This window comes from Toxotes jaculatrix, chromosome 18, assembly GCF_017976425.1.
Source record: "Toxotes jaculatrix isolate fToxJac2 chromosome 18, fToxJac2.pri, whole genome shotgun sequence".
NCBI lineage: Eukaryota > Metazoa > Chordata > Actinopteri > Toxotidae > Toxotes > Toxotes jaculatrix.
The window spans coordinates 15,674,278-15,698,647 of NC_054411.1; the positions used below are offsets into that span (position 1 = coordinate 15,674,278).

General features: G+C 40.8%; 2 protein-coding genes across 7 annotated transcripts; both read left to right on the plus strand.

Moving 5' to 3' along the window:
- Positions 1-5,319: 5,319 nt before the first annotated feature.
- Positions 5,320-13,358, plus strand: il2rb (interleukin 2 receptor, beta). 5 transcript variants are annotated; one of them, XM_041062691.1, is made up of 10 exons: positions 5,320-5,629; positions 6,494-6,591; positions 6,751-6,892; positions 7,262-7,325; positions 7,481-7,574; positions 7,721-7,866; positions 9,019-9,193; positions 9,437-9,536; positions 9,704-9,782; positions 10,913-13,358. In XM_041062691.1, exons 2-10 carry the CDS (start codon positions 6,513-6,515, stop codon positions 11,690-11,692), a joined length of 1,659 nt encoding a protein of 552 aa, XP_040918625.1. In that variant the 5' UTR covers positions 5,320-5,629; positions 6,494-6,512; the 3' UTR covers positions 11,693-13,358. The 5 variants fall into 5 exon arrangements, with proteins under 5 accessions (XP_040918625.1, XP_040918624.1, XP_040918627.1 ...); XM_041062690.1 differs by having other exon boundaries at positions 5,321-5,629; positions 7,259-7,325; XM_041062693.1 differs by lacking the exons at positions 5,320-5,629; positions 6,494-6,591 and having other exon boundaries at positions 6,751-6,848; positions 7,259-7,329.
- Positions 13,359-17,891: 4,533 nt separating this feature from the next.
- Positions 17,892-24,053, plus strand: LOC121198509 (complement C1q tumor necrosis factor-related protein 6-like). 2 transcript variants are annotated; one of them, XM_041062712.1, is made up of 4 exons: positions 17,892-18,105; positions 20,484-20,687; positions 21,268-21,709; positions 23,188-24,053. In XM_041062712.1, the coding sequence occupies exons 2-4, from the start codon at positions 20,492-20,494 to the stop codon at positions 23,195-23,197; spliced, it is 648 nt and encodes a 215-aa protein (XP_040918646.1). In that variant the 5' UTR covers positions 17,892-18,105; positions 20,484-20,491; the 3' UTR covers positions 23,198-24,053. The 2 variants fall into 2 exon arrangements, with proteins under 2 accessions (XP_040918646.1, XP_040918645.1); XM_041062711.1 differs by having other exon boundaries at positions 21,268-24,053.
- Positions 24,054-24,370: the final 317 nt, after the last annotated feature.

The following is a 24,370-nucleotide window of genomic DNA, read 5'->3' on the forward strand; positions in this document are numbered from 1 at the left end:
AATGAGGGGTTTCACCATCTGACAAACCCTTCTTCCAAAAGTTTCCTTAATTTCTACTCTCGCCATGGGCACTGAAGCAAAAAGACCATGGTACTGAATAACAGCTGCATGTGTGCATGTAAAACTGTTTTGCGCAAGATGTAACCCAAGCTGTGAAAATGTCACAGTATGGGGTTTTTTTGTTTTGTTTTATGATGTAGTGCTCTCGGCTATCTTGCATGACATTCTTAAGAAATGTAACACCTCGAACACCATTTGTTTTGCCTCAGCCTTCGTGTGGTTTATTATTTCAGTATGACCTCAGTTGGCCAGGTAGACAGAGAGAACTCTAAACTTTTTTTAAAGCTTAATCTTAATCCCCTTGTTAGTTATGATTTCCTGCGCACCGAGCTATCTTGTAGGTGATGGAAGTAGAAAGCCCCCTCTGGTGCCCCCTCTGTTACTGCCTCACTATATTGATCCTGGATCAGCCTCCTTGCACCCCCCACAGCATCTATCACAGCTTGGGCCACTGTCTCCACACCGTCATATTTCCAGATCTGCACGTCAACGTTTAGTCTCTATTTACTCTCCCAACTTCCTAGACTTCTGTAGTCGATGCTCTAAGTCAGAGGTGTCCAAACTGTTCCACAAAGGGCTGTGTGGCTGCAGGTTTTTGTTCCAACTCAATCATGAGCACACAGTTTGACCAATCATCTGTCTGAAGACTGAGATCAGTTGATTAAATGAGTTAAGTCTGGTGTGCTGCTGCTTGGTTGGAACAAAGCCTGCAGCCACATGGCCCTCTGTGGAACAGTTTGGACACCTCTGCTCTAAGTTGATAAACTATTTTATGTCCTCTATTTGTTGGAAGACCATATGCAGGACTAAAGACATCCTCAGGGTCAGGCTGGATTTCTGCCATGCAAGGAGGGGTAAATGACAGGGGCCTCATCATCATTGTTTTTGTATGATGTCCTAAATCCCAAACAACCGGTGAGGCTTGGTCCCAGTGTACAAATTACTTGTTTGTGAACTGTCCAGAGTCCTGCTTCTATGATGCTGACCACCAATTATTACAGAGATACTGCTGACAGTACATTATTAAGCCTAACATGACAGTAATTATGTTTTAGAGGCGGTGTTCACATGGACGTGATGGTATTGTAAATCAAGCGAATCCTGAGTGGCTGAAACACACTCTGTCTTGTCCTGCTGAATAATTCAGCTGTGTGCGAACGTTGCCATGCGCACCTCTACACACTGCACTGTGTGACACACTAACTCACTGGGGCTCATTGTGTTTGCGTGTAGGCCAAGTATGCTAAGTTGCTCGCCTGGCATTTAAAACAAGACTATGGCACTCAGGTTGAATTCATCAGCTGTAAAACCTGCCCATTCTCAGGTCAATACACTGAGAGGTTTGACATGACTGTGATATGTATGTATATATAGCTGATTATCTGACATTAGTCAGCTGGTGGTGTTTTTTCATAATTAGCAAATGTTAACAAGCTAACTTGTCAAATTAAAATGGTGAACATGATAAACATTACACCTGCTAAACATCAGCATGTTAGAATGCTGATGTTAGCATTTAGCTCAAAGTATTCCTCTGCCTATATCCAGCCTCAGAGAGTCAGCACGGTTGTAGATTCTTCGCCTCTTGATCTCTCTCCCACCTTTAATTCAACCTGTTGAACCTTTCACCTCTAGGTGCTCCTTTTACATGGAAATCCCTCATCCTGGGACCCCAACATCAGCCACCCTCAGACCACCTGACCTACTGACCCCCATCTCTGGTACGGCCTCAAGACAGATGAAATAGGTAGGTGCTCTCTTCCCCCCCGCTCTCTCTCTCTTCATATCTATTTTTCACTGTTTGTATCATGCATTGCTGTGGCTCATCTGCAGAACAAAGAGTGAAATCATAAACCAGAAACTCAGCACTATACTGACGGTAATGGAAAAAAAGAGGACACTGCAAAACAAGGCACTTCTTCCCACCCTGAGACCACAACACATACAGCACCCTAGTGATACACATTTTTGGTGACTTTGGAAATGAATAAACAAGGTGTGATTTGCTTTCATACAAACTGTCAAGCCTGCTGCTCAACAGTGAAGAAACAAGAGGTTGATCATGTTGGAGACAAAATACCACCAGAAAGATTAGTGGTTAGGCAAAAGATATCTGTGATATCCCTTTGGTTTAGGCTTAACAAGGCTGTCATCATTTGGGTGCTGCAAAGACAAGATGGCTTGTGTGTGTTGCATGTACACTTCAAAGAAAATCAGAAATGAAGTAATCAGTAATTATTTTTAGTTGTAGACATGCCCCTTTTCCCACCTCGCAATGAGATATTGATTGGGCCATTGATTGGTGATGTTGGGCACATAAAACACACACAGAATTCCCTACTCAAACTAAAACTTAAGAAACTTAAGAACCCAAACCACTGCTAGAAGCAGCCGAAGGGGTTATTTTTCAATATGTGTGATGTGTAAAAGCAGCAGAATGGAGGTGGTTTCAGCAGAAACCACTGAAACTTGCTTTTTTGTCGCAACCCGCTGTGCCTCTCCTGTCAAGTCGGACCTGTCGTACATAAGTACGAGTATCTGCAACGGTGATCTGACCTGTTCTTTACCACCCACGGAAAAGAGGTTGAAAGGACTGTTTTAAGTTGCATGCAGCTGACTGGACTATGTAATACCCTGCTGAGGTGTTCAGTCAGTACTGATCCACAGACATGGGTTGATGAACTGTTTGAACTCATCTGTCACTCACATGAAGATGATGATAGGTGCAGTCAGTTTAAAGCAGATCTCATATCATGTCAAATGGTGTCATGTCATATTATTGATCCACCAAAATGTACTATTTTCACTCCTACACAGAATCCAGGTATATTGTTAGCTCATTCACGTACAGTACATGGTGATTGATTTTGCTTTGCCTTATTTTGTCTTTACTTTGGTTTATGACTAGTCCAAACACCTGCTGTAATTTGTGATTTTTGGGGATTACCAAAATGTTAGCAGGTCAATGTGCTAAACTGATGGTACAGTTTGTACCATTACAATACACCAGCCTGCTGACATCAGCATTGAGCTCAAAGCACGGCGGTGACTACGTGCAGCCTCAGAGATCTGCTTAGCATGGCTGTAGACTCTTGTAGTCTCGTTAACCTTTCTTTTGACTCTTCGCATTACACTGGAAGATCTTGTGTTAAGTATTGAGACTGTACATGAATCATTTTGAAGCAGTGTAACACGCAGCACCACCTCATATTGAGCTTAGTCAGCTCTGGCCCCTGCTTACAGGAACTGTATTAATGTTACTATATAAAAATAGCTGTTTGTTTGTTTAAAATTCAAGATTTGCATCATGTTTTTTTTATAGAGCTACAGTTTTTGCAACATGAGTGTACCCTCCCTTGTTATTGTTCTCACCTCTACCCAACTGAGCACCAACTCCCCCCCCCCACCCCGGTCTTTGTGGTCTGTTGATGGAGACTGTTTTCTTGTTGCTGCAAACATCACTATGGTCTTCTTCGCAGCTTTCCACCTCAGGCACGGCGGACTTTGACCTTTTGACAAGTGCTGTATTCTCTTCCCCCTCCTACACCTCCTCTGCACACTTCCCCTGCCCTTGTCTCTCCTGTTACCACTTCTAGCTGATGCTGACACCTTACTCACTGCAGGAACTAGTTGGGGGGGGTGCATCCTCTGGCCTACTGCAGGCCTGAACCCACTCAGACACCCAAACCAGGCAGCTGCTGCCTGCTGAGTTCAAACATGTTGTGTTGCAACAGTTGTTGTATGCGTGAATGCTTTGTGGTTTGTACACCTATATATGCAACTTGGATGCGTGTTACACAATGGCCTGTCATTGAACTTTAAGACTGAGATGAACACTTGCAGATAATGGAGCATTCGTAAAACCTGCATTGATATAATCAATTTACTCTGCTACACTCACTGCACTCACATATTACCACCTGGCTACAAAGGTTCAAATGTAACCTGGTGAAAATATAAATGTTTCAGAGAAAGTTTCAGGCAGAATGCATGAGTCTTGTTACACATGTCGCTGCCTGATTGAGGTGCTGGCATGAAGAACAAGGCATAGTAGGAAATGTATGAAAATCACTGTAGCGGGGACGGAGCTGAGCCTCATGATTGGCTTAAGTTTAAGTTGCTAAAAAAGCAAGGCCCTCAGCAGCGTTATTAACATCTGGTTTGGATATTCATCTTGTCTTGACACTCTCCCCCATCATTTCTCAACTCAGCTGTGATTTCAGCCTCAATATGTTAATGGAACCATCATTTTTACATAGCTGAAACTGAACATTAGAAGGGAAATGGTATGCTTGGTTTACCAAGCACTTCATTTTTGAACTAAGAGCCACTAAATGAGCAGTTATTACCACTGAATAAGATAATAAATAGTGGCCTACCCGAGACATGTCTTTCACAAAGCTTTTTTTTAGTAGATCTCACAACAAAAGGGTGAGTTAAAAATAAATCTATAAAATATCTAAATTTAAACCGCCTTTCCTAACCTCCCAAAAAATCTGCCTGCTCTCCCTTTAACAAAAATGAAAAATACATAACCCTCACCTTTTATGACCCCACCGCCACAATAATTTTCTCTTGTGAAGTAGAAATTTGTCTCCTTCTATGACCACGTGTCTTAAATTTGAGGTTTTCTAACGGACAGCCATGGACGGACAAAATAATAGGGAGGGGAAATCTTCTGAGGCCTGTGGCTAAAGAAATGAAATGCTTTGTGACCTTTGAGTGAACAGCAGGCTGCTGCTTATCTTTCAGCCTTCTTTCCTCTTTCCACTATAGAAGCACTTTAGTATATCCGTGTGTCTGCAGTGGTTGCGGCTGTAACAGCCGTGGTTTTGACTCTCTATAATGTTTTTTTTTTTCTTGTGTGTCTGTTTGCATCTTAAACAACCCAATGGTTCTAAATCTGGTAGCTTTAGCCTCTTTAATCCTCTGAATCTTCAGTTTAAGCAGAGTTTCAATGACATAAACCACTTCACAGGACAACGTGCGAGTTTCTCTTTATACAACCCACTTTACGTTGTGATTGAAACAGGATGTGGTGTTGCTTTGTATTTCTTGTTTTCAGTACAATTATTATGTTAAAAGCTGTCATGGGGTCCAGGTAGCTGCTACTGGTGCGGAGCAGGAGGGCGGTGCTCTGCTCAACAGCTGAGCATCGCCTCCACACACGCGCACACCCCCCCCCCCCCCCCTCCTCCCCACCCTGACCAATCCCCTCTTTCTCTTTCTCTCTCTCTCTCTCTCTCACACAGCTTCATGAAGCTTCCTGTAAGCCCCAGACACAGAGTCTGTGGTTACAAGTGGAAAATGTCACTGGGCACTCAGAGAGAATGAGGAGACTGAGGGATGAGTGTGAGTGACAGAACAAGAGAGAGAGAGACAGAGAGAGAGAGAGAGAGAGAGGGGGAGATTGCTCAAGAAAGAGAAAGAGATAGTGATGTACGAGTAGAAAGAAAGGGGGACAGAAAGAGAAAAGGAAATCTTCTACAGTCGTCTGTCCAGACGAGGAGACGATAATGTGTTTCCTCTCAGGGACCCCCTGCTGTCTTTACTGACCAAGACCAATCAGGTAGCGTATATATTTTATTTATTATTATATTTTTTTATTAATTCTGTTCAAAAATAGCAATCCAAGAATAACATTCAATATTCTTCTATTTGACTCTATATGTATTTGAATGGGTTTTTCTACAATGTCTTTTAGCTGTTCAGCTGTAGGCGTTACGTAGGTTTCCTGATCCGCTGTTGTCATTAGGAACAAGTGGTTTGGTTTCCACACTGAATTCTTTTATAAGATGCATACCAAGTACAGTGACACATCTGTACCGTTCACAAAGTCACTTATAGTCCTACTCAGTTCAGGCTTTGATGGAAAAAAAAAAACAGCGTTGACTCATGAGTCGAACTGGAGACAAAATGTGTGACTTTGTAGGAAAATTCCTCTTCTTTTCATAGTTTTCATAGTTTTCATAGTTTTATTAGCAGACAGGTATGAGCACTTGTTTTTTTTTTTATAATACGTGGAGTCCGCCACAGTAAATTAGACTAAGTATAATCAGTATGGCCAACAGGAAGCTCTTTCTGTAACACACTTGACATATTCTCTGTAGCACACCAGCACAGGTGTTAGTGTTTTCAGTCAAGTTTCACTTATAACTGCTGCCTTCTCAAGATGAGTATTTTGCTCAGTGTGGATCTGGTATTGTTTTCTCACTCTCAAAAGTTCACAGCCCTCTGCTCATGATGGTTGGGTAATACAGTTTCAGAAAAAAAAAAGTCATATAGAGGTAGAAACATGAGTAGCTGTTAACAGTCCGCCAAGTTATGGTCATAGCCATCACTTTGAGTGCAGGATAAAAGAACATTTTCTGCCTGAATATGTTAATGTATTTTATTTTTCACCATAGAGTATGTATTGATCCTCTCTGTTCAGTCTCAGTCATATTGCGGTCATGGAGATGCTGTGTCCCTTATCTGTCTTGGTGGTTCTGTTGTCGGCCCATGCAGCCCACACCCACCAAGGGTTGAAGGGTAAGAATTCTTTTAAATTTCCTCTTCAGCCATGCAAAAGCTTGTCAAGTGCAGGTCTAGCTGAATGTCCTACATGAAGGACAAGTCCAATGACACTAATAAAGAGATACCATCTTTATCTCTTTCTTTATGTCTGTTGTTGTGTCTCTGGTGCTCAAGGACTCTCCTGTGTAAATGACTTTGTCAGCAATGTCAGCTGTACATGGAACAGTACTCCGGTGGCTCCTGGTGTGGACTGCTTAATCCATGGTGTGAAGGTAACCTGGGTCCGCGAGAATACAAGAAACCGCAAACTAATTATGTAAGATATTACAGATATTATTCATACTACATTATAAATTAGAACAGCACTTTTCACACACAAAAGTGCTTTATAGATCATTAAACGGTACAAAGTTAAGATCACAAATGCATGTGTAAGAGCAAAAAACAAAAAAAAAGTAAAATACAAATGAATACAAACAAAATACAGACCTTGCACAAACCGATTAACCTAAATGCCTGTCTAAACAGATGTATCTTTAGCTGCCTATTAACAGAATCTACAGAATCAACAGACCTTAAGCATGCAGGCAGAGCATCACATGGTATATTACTGCCAGTGTACCATGTATTAACAGTGTAACAGTTGGTGGTGATTTTTGTCCTACTTTTTTGTTTTTCTTAGTAGGCGAAGCTGCAAGCTGAAACAACATGGAACCGCTCCTCCAGGCTGCAGCCTTGTCTTTGAAAGTGTAAGTCACCTAAATGTATTATTTTTCATATGTTTCTTTATTCCATTTGAATCACTTTTTTTATTTTTTTTTTTTACACTCCCACTACTTGTCATTGCTTTACACATTCAATTTCTGTCCTCACTGTTTAACCGCTTACATAATGGTCCCTCTAGAAATTCACATTCTATGAATACATGCCCAGCATCCACATTGAGTGTAACGGCAAGTTGTTGGAGAACCTCACAAACTACGACTTATCTAGTCACAGTGAGTGGCTTTTATGTCTTCAGTAAACTATTATCCTTTTTAGTTGCACCAGAAAAGTTATTCACAAATCTGGTACTAAAAAAAACATCTGACATAGGAAATTGTGCTTTTTGTCTTTCCGTGTGTGCCTGTGTGTGTTTGTGCAGTAAAAATGAATCCTCCAGGTGTTCCCAACGTCACAATCACTGCTAATGATACCTGGATATCATGGAATCCAGGCAGTCCTCTCTCTGAGTTCATCCACACCTTTGACTTCCAAGTCCAAGTCAAACTGAAAACACACACATGGGAGGTGAGGGCCTTTGCACAAGAATGCAGGAACAATTTCTAAAAATATATACATATAGTACATTATATTTCACATAATAGTAAATTGTAGGCACAAAATACCAAGACTACAACCATGCTAGCGGCTCTGTTAGGCTGGGTGTAGGCACAGACACAGTTCACAAGAGACAGAGAGAATGTTAACATGCCAATGTTTAGCAGGTGTAATGTTTACCACGTTCAGCATCTTAGCTTAGGGTGCATGCATGATAATTAGCGCTACACACAAAGTACAGCTAAGGCTGGTGTTAATGTCATTAATTTTTCAGGTATTTAGTCCTAAACCAGAGTACTGGACTAAGTAAAATGTTGACCTGATGATGGCCCTGAAAAATTAAAGGTTCGCCAAGGGCTTTACAAAATCATCTTGAGGAGAACCCAGACAGCCTTTTCTGGGGTCATTTGGTACAGACAGTCTATCTGTACCGAATTTTGTGGCAGTCCATCATCTAGAAACCTCAAGGATCAGCAACATCAGTAACATTCATCATCTGGGAATCAGTGATGTTTGTACAAAATTTCATGGCAATCCATCCTGTAGTTGTCGAGATATTTTAGTCTGGACCAATGTGATGGGTCAACCAACTCTTATTGCCAAAAAGTGTGGAAAGAACCTTTTTTTCTGGATTTTTTTTTTCTTTACTATTTCCTCACATTTTATTCTATGCTGACAATTTAGCTGTATAAATACAACACCACAAATTAGTGTCTGTGGCTTTTTTTTAATCACCATCTTTTTAAAGTTTCCGCAAATTTCAGTTTCATCTTCTTTACGGCAGGCCAGGGTTTTATTACTCACTTTATTACTCATTATAAAAGTGAGATAACATATGAAAAATAATCAGTTCAGACATATAATCATACATATGGTCATTTTTTCTAATGAGTTTAACATCAGTCACTTCGCCTTCCACTGAAGTTTGATCTTAATTCTGAATGGTTTCATTTGTTTGGTAGCAGCAAATAAGGCAGTGTTTGGCTTCACACATGTCTCGTGCAAATGTTGCTACAGAACCAGCACTGCTCGTGAGTTAAATCACCCTGATATACTTTGAGGGTCTTGTTGTTAAGACGCACCCTAATTTTGATATTGTGCCAAATTTTTATCTGTTAACAGGGGGTGAAAACTTTGTCTACACAAGCACAAAAGCTAAGAATACCTGCTTGTCAGTCAAAGGAGCGCTGCCAGGTAAGGGTGAGAGTCAAGCCCAGTGAGATTGTGCAGAACACAATGTGGAGCAGCTGGAGTCCAACAACCTCCTGGATGGGAACGACAACATCACAAGATCAAGGTAACAACAAGAAAAAACACTTTGCATTTGTAAAGGATTACAGGATAAAAGTTCTCATTTAAACAGGGAAACAGATTCTTCTTCTGTGGTCATAAAACTGGCTGGTAAATGCAGTCATCCAGTCTGGTTCAAGGTCCTCGCCAAGCATAGGCAGGAAAAGCGACATGTGGGGTTTTGTCCGTGTAGGCTCTCGCAGGGGGAAGTACCTGCATTATACACATTGAAATGTCATCTCTCTTACAGATTGGTTTCTGGATCAGCCATCAGTAGTGCAGGGCGTGATGTTGAGTGTGGGTCTCTTTGTTATAATTCTGATCATTTACATGAGCTGCATCAACAAGGGGTGAGTATACTGTGGGCTTGTGTGTGTGTGTGTGTGTGTGTGTGTGTGTGTGTGTGTGTGTGTGTGTGTGTGTGTGTGTGTGTGTGTGTGTGTGTGTGTGTGTGTGTGTGTGTGTGTGTGTTTCCATGCAGTATGTCTAATTTAGTGGCTTTCTTGTGCTTTTTCAGGCATCTCAAAGTGAAGCCAGTACCAAATCCTTCCAAGTACTTCCCAACCCTCCAGTCCGTCCACGGAGAAAATCTAAAGGTAAAAATAAATGTTCTTACCGAGCATTGAGCTCTTTACCTTGATGTCCTCTCGTGTGGGACATTTTGACACACGCTTCAGAAACTGCAGGTGTTACCACAAAAGTTCATGACCTATTTAAACACACAGGTAACGCAACTCTTCTGTATCCATGTGGCTTTCAACATTCAAGCATGATGAACTGTTCACTTCAATTTATGATTTGAATTTCTCTATTTATTCTGCTGCTGTGATATGGTACATGAACACAAGTAGTTAATGTACAGTCACTATTCAGTTACAATGTGTAGCAAGAGCGCTGACCCTAAGTACAGCAAAAATCTATTTTTTTTTAACCCTTTGTAACGGAACATGGAGTTTGATTGAATTATTAACAGCAGTACAGCTGAGATGAGGAGCAGCAACATCATCGTTTTGTTGCTGCAAAACCGGGCCATCGTGAGGGAATCAACAAGTCCTCCAAATTAATCGACAAAATAGGTTGTTTGTCCACGCCCTCTAGAACGACTCATAGAAGTGTTTTCTGTTCTGACGTCCCTATTGGCAGGACAACTTCCAAAACTATTACAAATCCCTGCTGAGAAACCCGCTTTGTGATGTGACAAGGCTGTGGTCAAGGTTCGGTTAAATTTACCAAAAATATTATGTTTTTAACTGAAGTAAGGTTTGAGTTAAAATGGTGATTGTCATTGTTACAATAATAAATGCATGGTTGATGTTATGAAGCAATTGTGATTATAAAGTTTTTCTTAGCTTTTTTTGGCACTTGCTGAAATGACCGATTCTGATGTTTGGTGGTGGGTCGGGATATCTGGGACGATGTTAATGGTTGTATAGGGTGAAGAGTTTTGGAGCTTGACCCATATTAGAGAATGAAGGTTAGGATATCTCCCTCTCTGCTGCTTTTATTTTTATGATGCTTTTTAGAAAATCTGACTACACTAAATTGCTGTAGTACCCCTTTAAGCTTTCTGTCAAAAACCTGTTTTCTGAACCTGGCCAAGTGAACAACACTTTCTAAACACTTAACAAATGTTGCTGTAGAACATTCACTCATGACTACAAATTAAAAATACTATCATGTCTTCAGGTGTGTTTTCTAGTCTAAATCTCTTTTTCTTTTTCCCTAGAAATGGCTGAATCCTCTGTCAGCTTCTGAATCGTTTTTCACGGCTCAGCCACACGACCACATCTCCCCGGTGGAGGTGTGTGAAAGCTGGGATGTGGTCCCCTCCACTTCTCCCTCCTCCAGCTCCACCGGCGCTCTGCTTCACTTTAGGAGCTACCCCTCTGCTGGCTCCAACACCAGCCGGGTGGCAGATAATTCCTCCTCTTCATCCTGCTTCTCTAACATGGGCTACTTCATGTCTAGCTCCTCCAGCAGCATAGCTCAAACTGACCCCAGTCCGGCCTACTTCATCTATAAGGATGATTTCCACAATGTGCACAACAACCATAACCTTCACCTCTCTCTCTGCCCCTCCCTCACTTCTTCCCCAGCTTATGAGAGCTTGAAGAGGGAGCCCCAGAGCCCAGATTCGGGTTTTGGCATTGGACAGGAAGATGAAGAGGCCAAGAATGATGAAAAGGGCTGGGATGTGGAAGGGGAAGAGGCTTCAGATGTTCACCCGAGCTCACCTCTTCTTATCCTCCCTCTGCATCTTCCATCCGTGGTGTGCCCTCCCTCCTCCTCTGCTCTACCCCCACCTCATCCTCCCAGTCTAACTCAGATGTGCTCTGACAGCCAAGAGGTGGATGATGTACCTGTGGCAGCTGCTGGTGGTAGCTATGCAGCCTGGCCTGTGGCTAGTGCCATGTGCAGGTCTTCCTCAATGCCCGTTGAGCCCTGTAAAACAGGCTATCTCACCATCAAAGAACTACAGACCACATTCAGTAATAAATCCATCTGAAAATGTGTAGTGTATCTGGGAGAATCCCTGTGTGATCATTTTAAATTTAATCAGCGTTTACATCACAAGCAACCTGACACATTGCTGTGTATTCTAGTTTGATTGTGGAGCATACATGGAGTGCTCTTGTGCGGTTTTGACTGAGGAGAATAATGGTATTTTTACAAATTCTATCATGTTTATGTTTTAAACCAACATTGATTCATTTTGGTCACTTAAGGGCAGCAGAACAAGTTGTCAAAGGACACATTGTCTTTTAATTAAGTTGTTAGCAAACAAGCCCCTGTCATTAATATGTTGGTGAACTCTTTAGCTCTGTTTTCATCTCACTAACTCCCAAGGGAAACATCTGGCTCTTAAGCTGCTAAATTCTCCATTCTAGAGTGGTTTTAAAAGAGCTTTTCCATTGAAAACAGCCTCCTGAAAACACTGAAAACAGTGAGCGTGAACTAAAACAGTAAAGTTATCAGCCAGAAACAAAAACCAAAACAATGAGCTGAAAGGCTATGTAGAGCTGAGGGGGAACTACAGAACACACATCTTTCACCTTACATGTAATCATTTGATGAACTGTTTCTGTAAAAACCTTGATTTTCAGTGTTACGGTTTATAATTTCACATCATCTTAATGATTTAATGTAGCTTGCTAGAAAGTGCCACTTCAGTAGCATTAATAAAAAAATAATCTGACAAAGCTCAATAGCATTACTTCAGAGTTCACCACTAACACCAAAAATGGACACAGATGTTTAAAGGTGTCCTTACATTTTGGTATTAGCTCTGGTTCTTTTGCTGTAATTATTGCTGTAGGGGCTACTGTACAGGAATGTGCCATGATGGGATCAATTTGAAAAGACATGCATGTAAAACATCAGTGAACAGTCTGACACAGCATGGTTAGAAGAACAGTCTGACCTTTAAGTACAGTGGAAAGGTAGAGAAAACTAAAGACGAGTAAGAAGTGTAATACCTCATTGTTGAATGAGTACAGTATTGTGGGATGCCTAACAAGTACTTTAAATTATCCATTCTTAATTTTCAGTGAGCTTTTTTGATTTTTTATTATTTTTTGTTGTTGTCGTTGTTTTAGTATTCAAATACATAAAATGCATTGCAGTACATAATAACATCGCGAGGCAAAGCATTACATCACTTTAAACTAAATGCTACTGTCACTCATTGATGATACTATCTTTCAAAAAACACCCACAATTGCAGTTTTGTCATTACTTTAACTTGTACCTCACATAGAAGTATGTTGTGAGAGTTCTTTAAAACTACAACTAAAAAATAGATGTTCATTCCTGCAGGCAGATCTAGGATTTTGAAAACAGTGCAACATGGTTTAGAAGTAAGTTTGATTGTATAAATAATAATAAATTACTTTTAACAAATAATGTGTAAGCATTACTATAGAGTTTAATCAAGGCAAAGCATTACAGTGTATGACGTCTGTTATTGCTTGTACTCTAAGCTGATGTTTAAGGGTGTGTACAGGCATAGCAGATTCAGAACAGTGTTTATTAGATTGCTTATTCTACATACATGTAAATCAGCGAGGTCAGGGGTAAATGTTGCTACTCTTTCTACTCTACACATGCAGTATATTTCCGTTGCACTCAGTGACATCTGCGCAGAGACCAAATAAAATAAAAGCTCTGATAGAAATGGGTCAACCTTTGACTTCCTGTGTCGGTGTGGAATGAGGGCTGCGGGGTGGGCATATGAGGCGACGTGAGAAGGAGCGTGAGAGCACCCTCAGTTCTGTGTGTGTGGGTGTGTGTGTGTGTTGTTTTGAGTGTTTACATGTCCTGTCAGGTGGTCCTGGTGGTGTGTGTGTGTGTGTGTGTGTGTGTGTGTGTGTGAGCGTATGTATTAGAGTGTGGTTTGACATTTAACTCACACAACACTACAACCAGCGACATCCGTTCAGCTCACAGAGAATTTACAATATTTAGCCATGTCGGTAGGAAACCACACAAGGTGTTGCTTTTCAACAGTGTTTCTACCATTTCTTCTTTCCTTTTCACAACAGTCTAACACATAATACTTTATACACAAATTATGTCAAGCTATTTCATACACTCACAAAAGTAGCAACAGTTGTTTTAAAGAGAGCACTTTTATGAATCTGCTTACGCTCTTGTTACTCAAAATCTATTTGGTGACCCATTATGCTGACCCAAACAGACGAATTATGCAATCTAAGTTCAAATTTGCATCAGTCCAAATACAAAACAGAAAAACTAAACATTCTGTGTCATACACAGACTAAATAACCGGTTTAACACCAATGCAAGACTGGGTTAATTTTCCCCATAGATATAAAACTGTGGGTTTACAATCAGACCCAAGACAATGGCTTATTTTTCATATTACTGTTGGGTTATATACCCAAACTAAAATGTGGTTATTTTGAGCATTAGAAACAGCAACCCCCAATTTTACTTTTAAACCAGTCAGACATATATTGTTAGTTACAGAAATTGATGTTCATTTACATTCATTAAAGCTGTAAAGGATAAAAATGTCATTACACATAAGTTTAAAAAAGAGACAGAAAACATTACCATACCATATTTTAGTTTGGATAAATGACCCGATAATTAAAATTTTTAAAAAAGCGCTGCATCTGTGTCTACAGTTTTGACCCAGTTATTTTTTAGTGACTGTTAATATGTTTAAACCCAAGAATAGACTTAAGTATTTCTGATGTACTATGTTTGTTCTACCACTAGGTGACATTAGAAAACTGCACACAGAACCAGGGATCATTCTTCTTCCTCTGCTCTGGGATCTGTTTAGATTTTCTCTGCTTGTTGTTGAGATGGGAGATGAGATGAGAGACAGAGAGACAGATAGAGAGAGAGAGAGATTACATGAAAAAGAGAGTGAGAGACAGTGAAAAAAAACCCCTGTCAATTCAGTTGAAAACCCACAGAGCTTGTTCTGGCTCTAACCCACAGCGCAATGGGAGGATGTGAGGTCGGCCTGACCATGCATTTCATCATCTTTTTGTGGAGCAGAAACAGACAGTGATGGTGTCAGGAGGAGGAGGAGGAGGAGGAGGAGGAGTAGGAGGCAACTTAGCGGTCATAATCATCATAAACTGACTGGGCACCAAAAAGAAAATTAACAGCTGTTGCTTTTTCATCTTTTTATACATAAAAATGTGTAAACAAACACCTGAGCCCGTGTGATTGTTATCTTCTTAGATAAGAAATGAATGGTCTTGAACAAACAGCAAGCTTCATTCCTTTCATAATAATTCTTGAACTTTCTATAGACTATGTTTCAACATTTTTAGAAATAGGCTCCTTCAGTTTCTTGCAGAGAGTTAGATGGGAAGATCAATACTACTCTCATGTCCATACAGTAAATATAAAGCCAGAGTGTGTCATTTTTAGCTTAGCTTAATACAAAGACTAAACGGGGGGAAACAGCTAGCCTGGCTCTGTCCAAAGGTGACGAAATGCACCTGCCAGCTCACTCGTCACATCTTGATTGTGTGGTTTAAAAATTCAGCGTTTTACTTGGGCTATGTCATAGAATATTCTTGGCAAGCAAAGAGCAGAGACTCCAGGAAGTTACAGCTCCTTGCAAAGAAAAGGTCTGACAAAAAAGGTCTGTAAAACAACAAATTGTTGTTTTTTAATTTTGGTTTTCATAGGGAATAAAGCAAAATGTGTTAATTATTGAGTTCTAGAGATGCTAGAAGACAAATGTTATCTTTAGCCAGAGCCAGGCGAGCTGTTTCCCCCTGTTTCCAGTCTTTGTGCTAAGCTAACTAAATGGCTGCTAGCTGTAGCTTTATATTTAACCCACAGACATGAGAGTGGTTTCAATCTTTTAACTTTCAGTAAAAAAGCAAATTAACATACTTTCCAAAATGTCCAACTATTGCTTCAAACAAGGATTACGTTTCACTCCTGCTTGCAAAATGGTTTCCTGTAATCATTAAAAAAAAACAACAACATAATTTGTCTCAACTGAATTCAAGTCTGTCTGAAGTATTTAGGCTCCTACAATAAAAAGCTCAATTGTTTCACGCTTACAAAACATTACAGAGAGAGAGATTGTTAGGCGATATCACAAATTGATATCACCTGCAGGGCAGAGCACACTGTGAATAGTGAGCAATCATTTTATTATAAGTCTGGTAAAACAGATTACAGGTTCAAATTTACTACATGACAAGTCATGGTGGTGAAATGTGTCCATGCAGAGAAGGCTTTATAACCACATGGGTTACTCATCATCTTGTGAGCATTAAGTTTGTCAGGGAAAAGAGAGTGTTTGAGAGCCTGAATATCTGTGCTTGTGAATCCACCTTCTTTGTTTTTCCTGAGCTAAGCCACAAGAATGCTCTGAGGTCTTAAATTTCAGCTCACCTCTGGTTATCCAAATTTGAATGCAATTCCCCATAATTATGTCAGCCACTAACAATACGTTTTGGGGCAAAAATGCGGGTGGAGTTGTTGGAGGCAAGAAAGAAAAATCTGCCTGGGGTCCCAAAAGTCTCCAATCACAATTTATTTTGCACAAGAGCGAGCAAATCTGATCTCCTTTAACGCCCCAACAGTCATTGTTTTTGTGTGAGGTTTGAGTCAGTTTTATTAGCTGGAAAAAAAGAGCAGCTATACTGTGATCAGCAGTCACCACACCCAGGTGTGTTAGAGCCAGTGATTCACCAGGGTTCAGTAAGAGAGAGGAAGAATTAGCTGTGTGCAATGAAATGTCTGTGAGGTGATGCTGCTGCTGCTGCTGGAGCTCATAAAATGGATACCAGACAGAGAGATGAATGAGACTCCTGATTTAAGACCGCAGTGCTTCCAAATAAAAAAAAAAAATACCACCTTAAAGAACACCAGAGGAGGATTAGTAGACAGCGAGAGATGACAGAATTATGAGCTGCGCTGGGAAATGGGAGTCTGATTCCTAAAAGCAGCAGATGCTGAATGTTTACAGGTAGATAGCGTGAACTGCATCAGGTGGTTTTCAGACGCGTCTCTTAATAGTTTACACTGGCCAGAAAAAACAGAGGAATGCTCTCCTGATGTAACGGCATAACAGTCTTTGAAACCTCAACCCTCGGGACCCAAAGGAGGTAATGTTCAGCAGCTGTGCTCATGTAACACGTGTGCACAAATCCTCCCTAACCCTCCACTTGTTCTCTGACCGTGCTCTATATGCAAACAACTGCAGCACTGGTCATAAAATACTTAGTTGGACTTACTTCACCCACCTCTGCATCCTCTGCAAGGAAGTGAGGGTGAGGTCTTTATTATTATTATGATTCAGCGGTTGGTGTGTGAACTGTTAGGTGGACGAGCGCACGGTTGAGTAGGTGCTGCGGGTTAATTTACAAAACATGAAATAAGAAAAAGGTGTCCTGTAATCTTTTCATTTTTCATTTTGTAAAATACTGGACAGTTTGACTTCTGAAAACTTTAAAAATGAATCAGTCACTCTGCAGTTGCATTGCTCATGCACATGCAACCTGTGACAGGAGGCCTTAAAACAGACGTTGCTATGCCTTAAAGAAACAATTAGACCTTTTGGAAAACACCATAGTTGCTTTCTTGCTGTGAGCTACGTGAGACGCCTGATACCACTCTCATGTCTGTATGAGATATGTATGTATCCGATCATAGTGATTATAGTAGCAAGAGCCACACTGATGTTCATGGTGATGATTTGGGAACATGTTTGGTGTCCATGTGAGAGATTCAGTATCAGAGGATCAGGTTCTTTGGGTAGCTGGGCTGGAGACCAGGACTTGGAGGGTCCTCCCCTGTCTTCTTCTTCTCCCTGCCAGTATTTACATGTGTTTCATCGCGCTGTCTGTCCATCATCGTCTCTCTGTCATCTCCCTCTTTCCAAAAAGCAGAACAGTAGATTATTGATCCAGATCTGCCAATTGAGAATATAGGCAATATATAATATATATGCTTACATTATTCCTATCCTGCATTTTTCACGCTTTTTGCATTAGTCTCTCTCCCTCACTCTCTCTCTCTCTCTCTTTCTTGCAGCTGCAGCAGATGGGGGGTATGGAGGAATTCAGCACAGCGGAAATGCAGACCCAGGGGCGAATGAACAGGACTTTCCATGACTTTGTAAATGGACCCCGGAGAGTGATCCCCGACCCCCCCCCCCCCCAAGCATTTCACATTTATACGTTCTGCCTTCAGTAGCTTTAAATGGTCCAGGCGTTTGGTATCTTCAGATGTCAAATAAATGGACAGACACTTGTTGCCTGAATCTGCATGAAACTAGGAGGGATCTATAGGAAACATCTCACAGCTCACTCACACACAGAGACAGAGAGACGGCTGCTGACTCAGGAATTTCTCCCTCCTCCGTCCTGTGTTTCCTCAGCGGACTGAAGCGGCTGCAGACACGTGAACGAGGTGAGAACCATTCAGATAAAAAAAAAAAAAAAAAAAAACCTCCGTTATCAGCTGCCAATCAGCGCTAGTTGCACGAGCGCTGAGTGGGTTATTTTCGGATTATTTTACCGATGAACTTCTTACTGCGACTTCGTTATGGTTTCGACCGGGCTACGCACTGAGCTGCGTTAGACCACAGATGTAGTAACAGGCTTGTAAAGTTTAATGCATGGAAATCTGCGGAAATGCACAGTAGCTGTGTTGTTTTCACTGCTGCATCTCTGGGGACATCCCCGCTTGTACTGACTGAACTTGGACTTTTAAGCTTATACTATAAAAAATAAAATGCTAACTATACACGAGTGCATTTGCAATTGGAAACATTTCAAAGTAAAAACACATCAACATGCACAGAGATGCCTCCAGAAAATAGCTGTTAAATATATGAATATTCAGAATTGTACACTTGATGTACACGTTTCCAGTTCAAGGAGGGCTTTCCACAGAAGCTAGTTATGTAATATCCTTGGTCCTCAGTGTATGAGCCACACCAGACACGCTGAGTGACCATCTGTGTTTCAGTTTGGAAATCTGAACAGGACCTTAACACCAGCAGCAGATTTCCACTGCAAGATAAATGACATTCGAGAAAACACCACCAATGGGCACCTGGACACATACATATAAAATCCCCCCCAGTACTCTCTTATGTAGGAGCCAGATACTCAGACTGAATGAATATCACAGCAAACAAAGCATCTATGCTGCCTCCTCTTCCTTTTGTGTGTCTTTTTAGATGTTCTATCGATTTGTAGTCAGTTTGTGTCTTGTTTTGCATCGCTTCCTTCTTGTTTTGTGTCTCTTTGCAGTTGTTTGTTTTCCTGTCCAGCAAGAAATATTATCAGTCACTTAAAACAAAACACAGGTGCCATTGCTATTTATGTCCTCTGTTTCTATGCTCTTACCAAACACAATCAGCGAAAAGCAGATGATTGGAGCATGATTGCAGACTGTTTGATTGGAGTTGCGTTGCTAAGAAACACAACAGTCCAAAACTTTTTTTTCTTCTCTTCGTGATAGGAAACTTTAATCGCAAAGGAAGTTTTTAACATTTAGAGAGAGAGAGAGAGTGTGTGGTCTTTTACTGAGTATCTAAATACCCAGGAATCTATACAGGATGCAACTGTCAGTATGGATCCAGCTGTATTATGTAAACACAGCAGCACGCACTGTTCCTGTTACAGTACACAGAGAATGGCTGATCACTGGAGTCTGGCAGACAGCCATCACTTTTCCACGGAAACATTCTCAACTTGGCTGTCTCGTCTGGAAATTTTTTTTAAAAAGCCACTCCCGGCTTTCTTTAGGTTCTATACACCATTGTGAGGAGTCAACCTCCCTGAACTAATTGTTGATAAACTATGGGCTGTCTGCTGGGTCATTTTTCAGGGGATTTATGATCCTTATAGGCCCACATGAAAACCCACAATTATGTCATTTTCTTCATGTTTGGGATTTGAATCTTTGAGGCACCATTTGACCAGCTCTGTGGGTCTGTAGCATTTCCTTCATACAACCAGTGAATGCCGCTTTGCATGCATGGCCAATTTATAAAGAAATATGCTGGGTTTTTGGGGGCGGCCTCATAGCTGAGTGGCTGGGGTCCTTACCACATGAGTGTAATTGCCTTGAACAGAAACTCCCTGGTTTGACTCCCAGCTGTCTGGACCATTTTCTGCATGTTATTCTTCTACTCTCTTTCCCAACATTTCCTTTCTATCTTCACTGCCCCTATTATAAGGAATAAAAATGTCCAAAAAAAACTTGCAAGAAATATGCTAGTTTTGTTGCGAGGAGGCTTTGCTTTATTTGTTTTGACACAATTCCTGACTCTTGCTTATTCTTCTTGGGGTAATAAATGTTTTCTCTGGCTCAGGGTCAAAGATTCCTCTTTCTCTTTTCCACTGCTCTGGGAATGACATCTAGAATACAAAATGATCTTATTTTCTTTGGAGCTGCTGAATAACTGATATTTCAGCTCTTTTTCATAAATTGAAAGGTATGCCCTCACTACTGGTGCAGCTAGCAACTTATGTAAGAGGATTTTTCACTTCTATTTATGTGAACTAATGATATTTGTTCTGGCTATTAAACATTGTGGACCACCCTGCCTCTTAGTATTTAGTAACCTGGAAGGTGCACTCTGGCTCTTTGTTTTTAAGTGGGGGAACTTCAGATTACTGTAGCACTAATACAGATCAAGTTGCAGTCGGTCAAGTAAAATAAATTGGCAAGTCACCGGGATTCAGATCCACCAGCAGAAACAAACTCAAAGCTAAAGCATCTAAAACTCTGAGGCTCTTCCAATCATCTCATAGTTTCCTCTGCTCTTACTCTAGGCACAGCCATGTTGGGTGTCCTCCTCATTCTGTCCCTTTCCTCCTTGGTGGCCCTGGTGCCTCCCCCAAAGGCTGCTCCTGCCCTCTGCAAGCACTGCTGTGATCACCTGGACCCAGCAGAGGGCAGTGGAGCCCAGCCACCCATGGGAGAATTCAGCGTAGTGCCAGAGGTCCGCACCTACATCAACATGACCATCCTCAAAGGTACTCAAAGGACAGCTCTTAGTTAGTCTTAGTCTTATACTGCTTTGGGGATTCACATTTACTGGTTTAAGAAGGTTTCAAGCTTGCTACAGCAAAAATATTCAGGCTTATTTTCCTCCAAAGTTTAATGTCATCATAGTTTGGAGAAACCAAGGACTTTCCAAACCTTGTGAGTCACTTTTTGAAATGGGGGGGGGGGGGGGGGGGGGGGGGGGGGGGATCTGGGAAGGAGTCACAGAATTTCTTCATGTGGAATTTGGTACAGTATGGGAAACAAAAAAGGTTCAGCTCCTTTTCTTCTAGACATGAAGTCATACGGGTCATTGGACATCAGAGCCAAAGGCAACTCCACACTAGGTCCAGTGTCTCTGAGTGTCTTGATGCCAACAGTTGACTCCAAAAAAACATCTGTTATCTTGAACTGAACTGAAGCAGAGAGAAAATGTAGTTTTGGTGGCTCAGTGGTCAAGGATCAGCTTCTTTTCACCCGTTCTCCTTTCATTCTGTTTCTTGCAAGTTTGTACATAATTTCTTTCTCTAATATTATTTAAAATAGTATGAGTAATATCACTCTGCATAGGTGACAAAGGAGATCGTGGTGAAAGAGGGACACCAGGTAAAGCTGGACACGAAGGCCCTCCAGGATCCAGGGGGCCCATGGGCTCAAAAGGCACTAAGGGCCAAGCGGGTCTTCCAGGAGACCCCTGCAAAGTCCAGTACTCTGCCTTCTCTGTTGGCCGTCGCAAATCCCTCCACAGCCTGGAGTCCTACCAGGCACTTGTGTTTGATACGGCCTTCGTCAACCTTGACAGCCACTTCGACATGTTCAAGGGGAAGTTCCTCTGCCACATCCCGGGAATCTACTTCTTCAATGTCAACATTCACACATGGAACTTCAAGGAGACATATCTACACATCATGCAAAATAACAAAGAGCAGGCCATTGTTTATGCCCAGCCCAGCGACCGCTCCATCATGCAGAGTCAGAGCCTGATGCTGGAGCTGGAGATGAACGACGAAGTGTGGGTCCGACTGTACAAGAGGGAGAGGGAGAATGCAATTTACAGTGATGATGTAGACGTCTATATCACTTTCAGTGGATACCTCATCAAAGCTGAGGAAAAATGAATAAGAGAGAAGACAAGCTGAGGATTTGACTGTTGAGTTCAGTAATATTGAAAGCAAACAAACTGAACCGACGTGGGAAAAGAAAGAAGAAATTCTATTCAAAATGAAATTGTCCTGTTCTTCCCTCAGATTTTTAGATAAAAAAAAACATCCAGCATTGGGAAATGTGAAGTAAACTGAATACACTCATCACCTAAATAAAAAACTGTCATAAGTTTAAAAGTGTGAGCAGGGGATCCCCTCTCTTTACACTGGTTAGCTGTCATAACAACAAAAGTCTTGCGCTCCTTCTTTAAAGGAAATCAAATTCAAATGTTTGGAAAGCACACTAAATTACCTCTCTTGCAGAGAGTTAAACGAGAACATTGATACCACTCACACCTCTGTACTTTATGGCTGGCTATTGCTAGCAGCTGGCCAACTTAGCTTAGCACGAAGATGGGACACAGGTGGGAACAGTTAGCCTGGCTCTGTCCAAAGATAACAAAATCCACCTGTCACCCACTGTCTTACTGGTGGGTTATGTGCCAGGGCATGTTTTTTGGTTGGGAGCAGTGATTTCTAGGATTTTCTGGTTGCCACTGGCAACTGGTCCCACCTCATAAATAATCTGGCACATAACCCACCACTAAAATAACAACACTTTGGATTTGCTGTTTAGATTTTGTTTCTTGTCTTTATGCTTAGCTGAGCTAACCGACCGCTAGTCGTAACTTCTTATTTAGCACACTGGCATGAAGATGGTATCAATTCTCTCATTTAACACTAAACATAAATGTAAATAAGCATATTTACCAAAATGCCAAAAAAAAGAACTACTAATGTTCCCTTGTCGACACAGTGCAAAACTGGATGCATTAACAACATCAATAATATTTTAGAGATTTTCAGTCCCACAGACTAATAAGATTATTGATTAATTAAGGCCTAATTTGTCATGCATAATTTGCAATCTGTTTTCTTGCAGTGACAGAAAATGAAAACTGAAAGGTGGCTGATATTTAGAACTGTCTCTCTGTCAGAATAAACTAAGCAATGACTTATGTAGGATATGGTTACGAAAAATACATTTAGTTTGTGAACAGAAACATTGGTAATTTTTTGTATGTTTTGTATGTGGTGCTAAAATATGGTGCTAATTGAACTTATGTTGTGTAAGGACTAAACTGGCAGTTCTGAGTCCATTTGAGTTTTTGAAATCTCAGTTTTTACAGAAAGCATAATGTTCTCACCCAGTAAGATACTGGTTTTGGAGTTTGATGTTATGGGGGATAATTATGTTTTCCTTTTAAAGTGTACTTGAATGGTTTGTGCTACACAATTTTACTAAGCGGTGCTGATCATTCCTTCTCTCCCTGTGTTTTTATCACAGTATCATGTAAACACAAAGTGGATGACGAGTGGATGATTTTTGGAAGCCCAGTGTGACATGAAGCAGTAACAGGCCATCTGATGAGTGAAAGGTATAACTGACATTAATAAATAATAAACTGTATACCGAAATACAGTGACATCAACTGTCAATCCACAAATATCTCTTACAGTTATCGTTAACATTAGTACTAACATGACTTAAAATGTTATTATTAATACATCAGAATAATCACTAATACCACTATTGATACTGTAAAAGAACAATAATCAATATGAATTGGAGTTGCATTATCTGTGACCACGAGAAAGAACAAGAAGATGACACTTTCATGGTCATTTCTATTTGCTTGTTTAGTTGCTTAAACTTGAAATATTGACCAGAAGTATTAACTACGGTATCATATCTACCTTGACTTGTCTTTGATGCTTTGATGTGAGTTCCTCGCTGGTGGGCAGTGAACTCTCATGTTTAAGCTCCAGCACAGCAAAGGCAGAAACAGTTTTCACCAGAAATTCTCATTGTTAATGTTGTCGTTACGATGTTATAACACTTGTTAATTCTAAGTAGCACACTAATAATTATATTGGCATTAAAACTGTGTTTTAGCCACAGATTGAATGTAGTTCCTTACTGTGACCACTGGAGGGCAGTGAACACTCACTGTTTTAAATGCTATTATGTCAACCTCAACAGAGCCACACTTCTGGTAAAAATGCTCAATATAAAACAAGCAAAATAAACAGCGGGGTTCATGTTTATGTGAAGACTTATGTTCCTGCTCTAAAAGACACCAATATGATGGTGACTATTCATCTGCCCTCTTGTTATCATACTTTTCTGTCTGCTAATCAATGAATGCAGCTTTATGGCGCGTTTGATGTGTCTGATTTATTTTAACGGTAAACCGTAATTTCTGACGATTTGAGGAACTCATTTGTGTCAGTTCAGCCTGAATTCAAGGTGCAATAATTTAAGCAATAATTTGATATTTTGGGAACTATGCACAATTCCACTCTGATATCTGTCCATTATATAGCTGTAGCGGTTTAGCTTAGCTTAGCATAAAGACTGGATATGGGTAATAACCTTTGGCTCTCCAAAGGTAACTACACCTGGGAGGACACTGGGGGAAGGTGTCTACTGCCCATTTTAGTACAAATTAAACAGCAAAATATAACGT

What these genes read in the sequence shown, in the direction of transcription:
- il2rb (XM_041062690.1), top strand. Translation starts at nt 6,513, where the DNA reads ATGGAGATGCTGTGTCCCTTATCTGTCTTGGTGGTTCTGTTGTCGGCC. An exon ending in CACCCACCAAGGGTTGAAGG is followed by an intron (nt 6,592 to 6,750) that starts GTAAGAATTCTT and finishes CTGGTGCTCAAG; the next exon opens with GACTCTCCTGTGTAAATGAC. An exon ending in ATGAGCTGCATCAACAAGGG is followed by an intron (nt 9,537 to 9,703) that starts GTGAGTATACTG and finishes GTGCTTTTTCAG; the next exon opens with GCATCTCAAAGTGAAGCCAG.
- LOC121198509 (XM_041062711.1), top strand. Translation starts at nt 20,492, where the DNA reads ATGTTGGGTGTCCTCCTCATTCTGTCCCTTTCCTCCTTGGTGGCCCTG. An exon ending in CAACATGACCATCCTCAAAG is followed by an intron (nt 20,688 to 21,267) that starts GTACTCAAAGGA and finishes CACTCTGCATAG; the next exon opens with GTGACAAAGGAGATCGTGGT.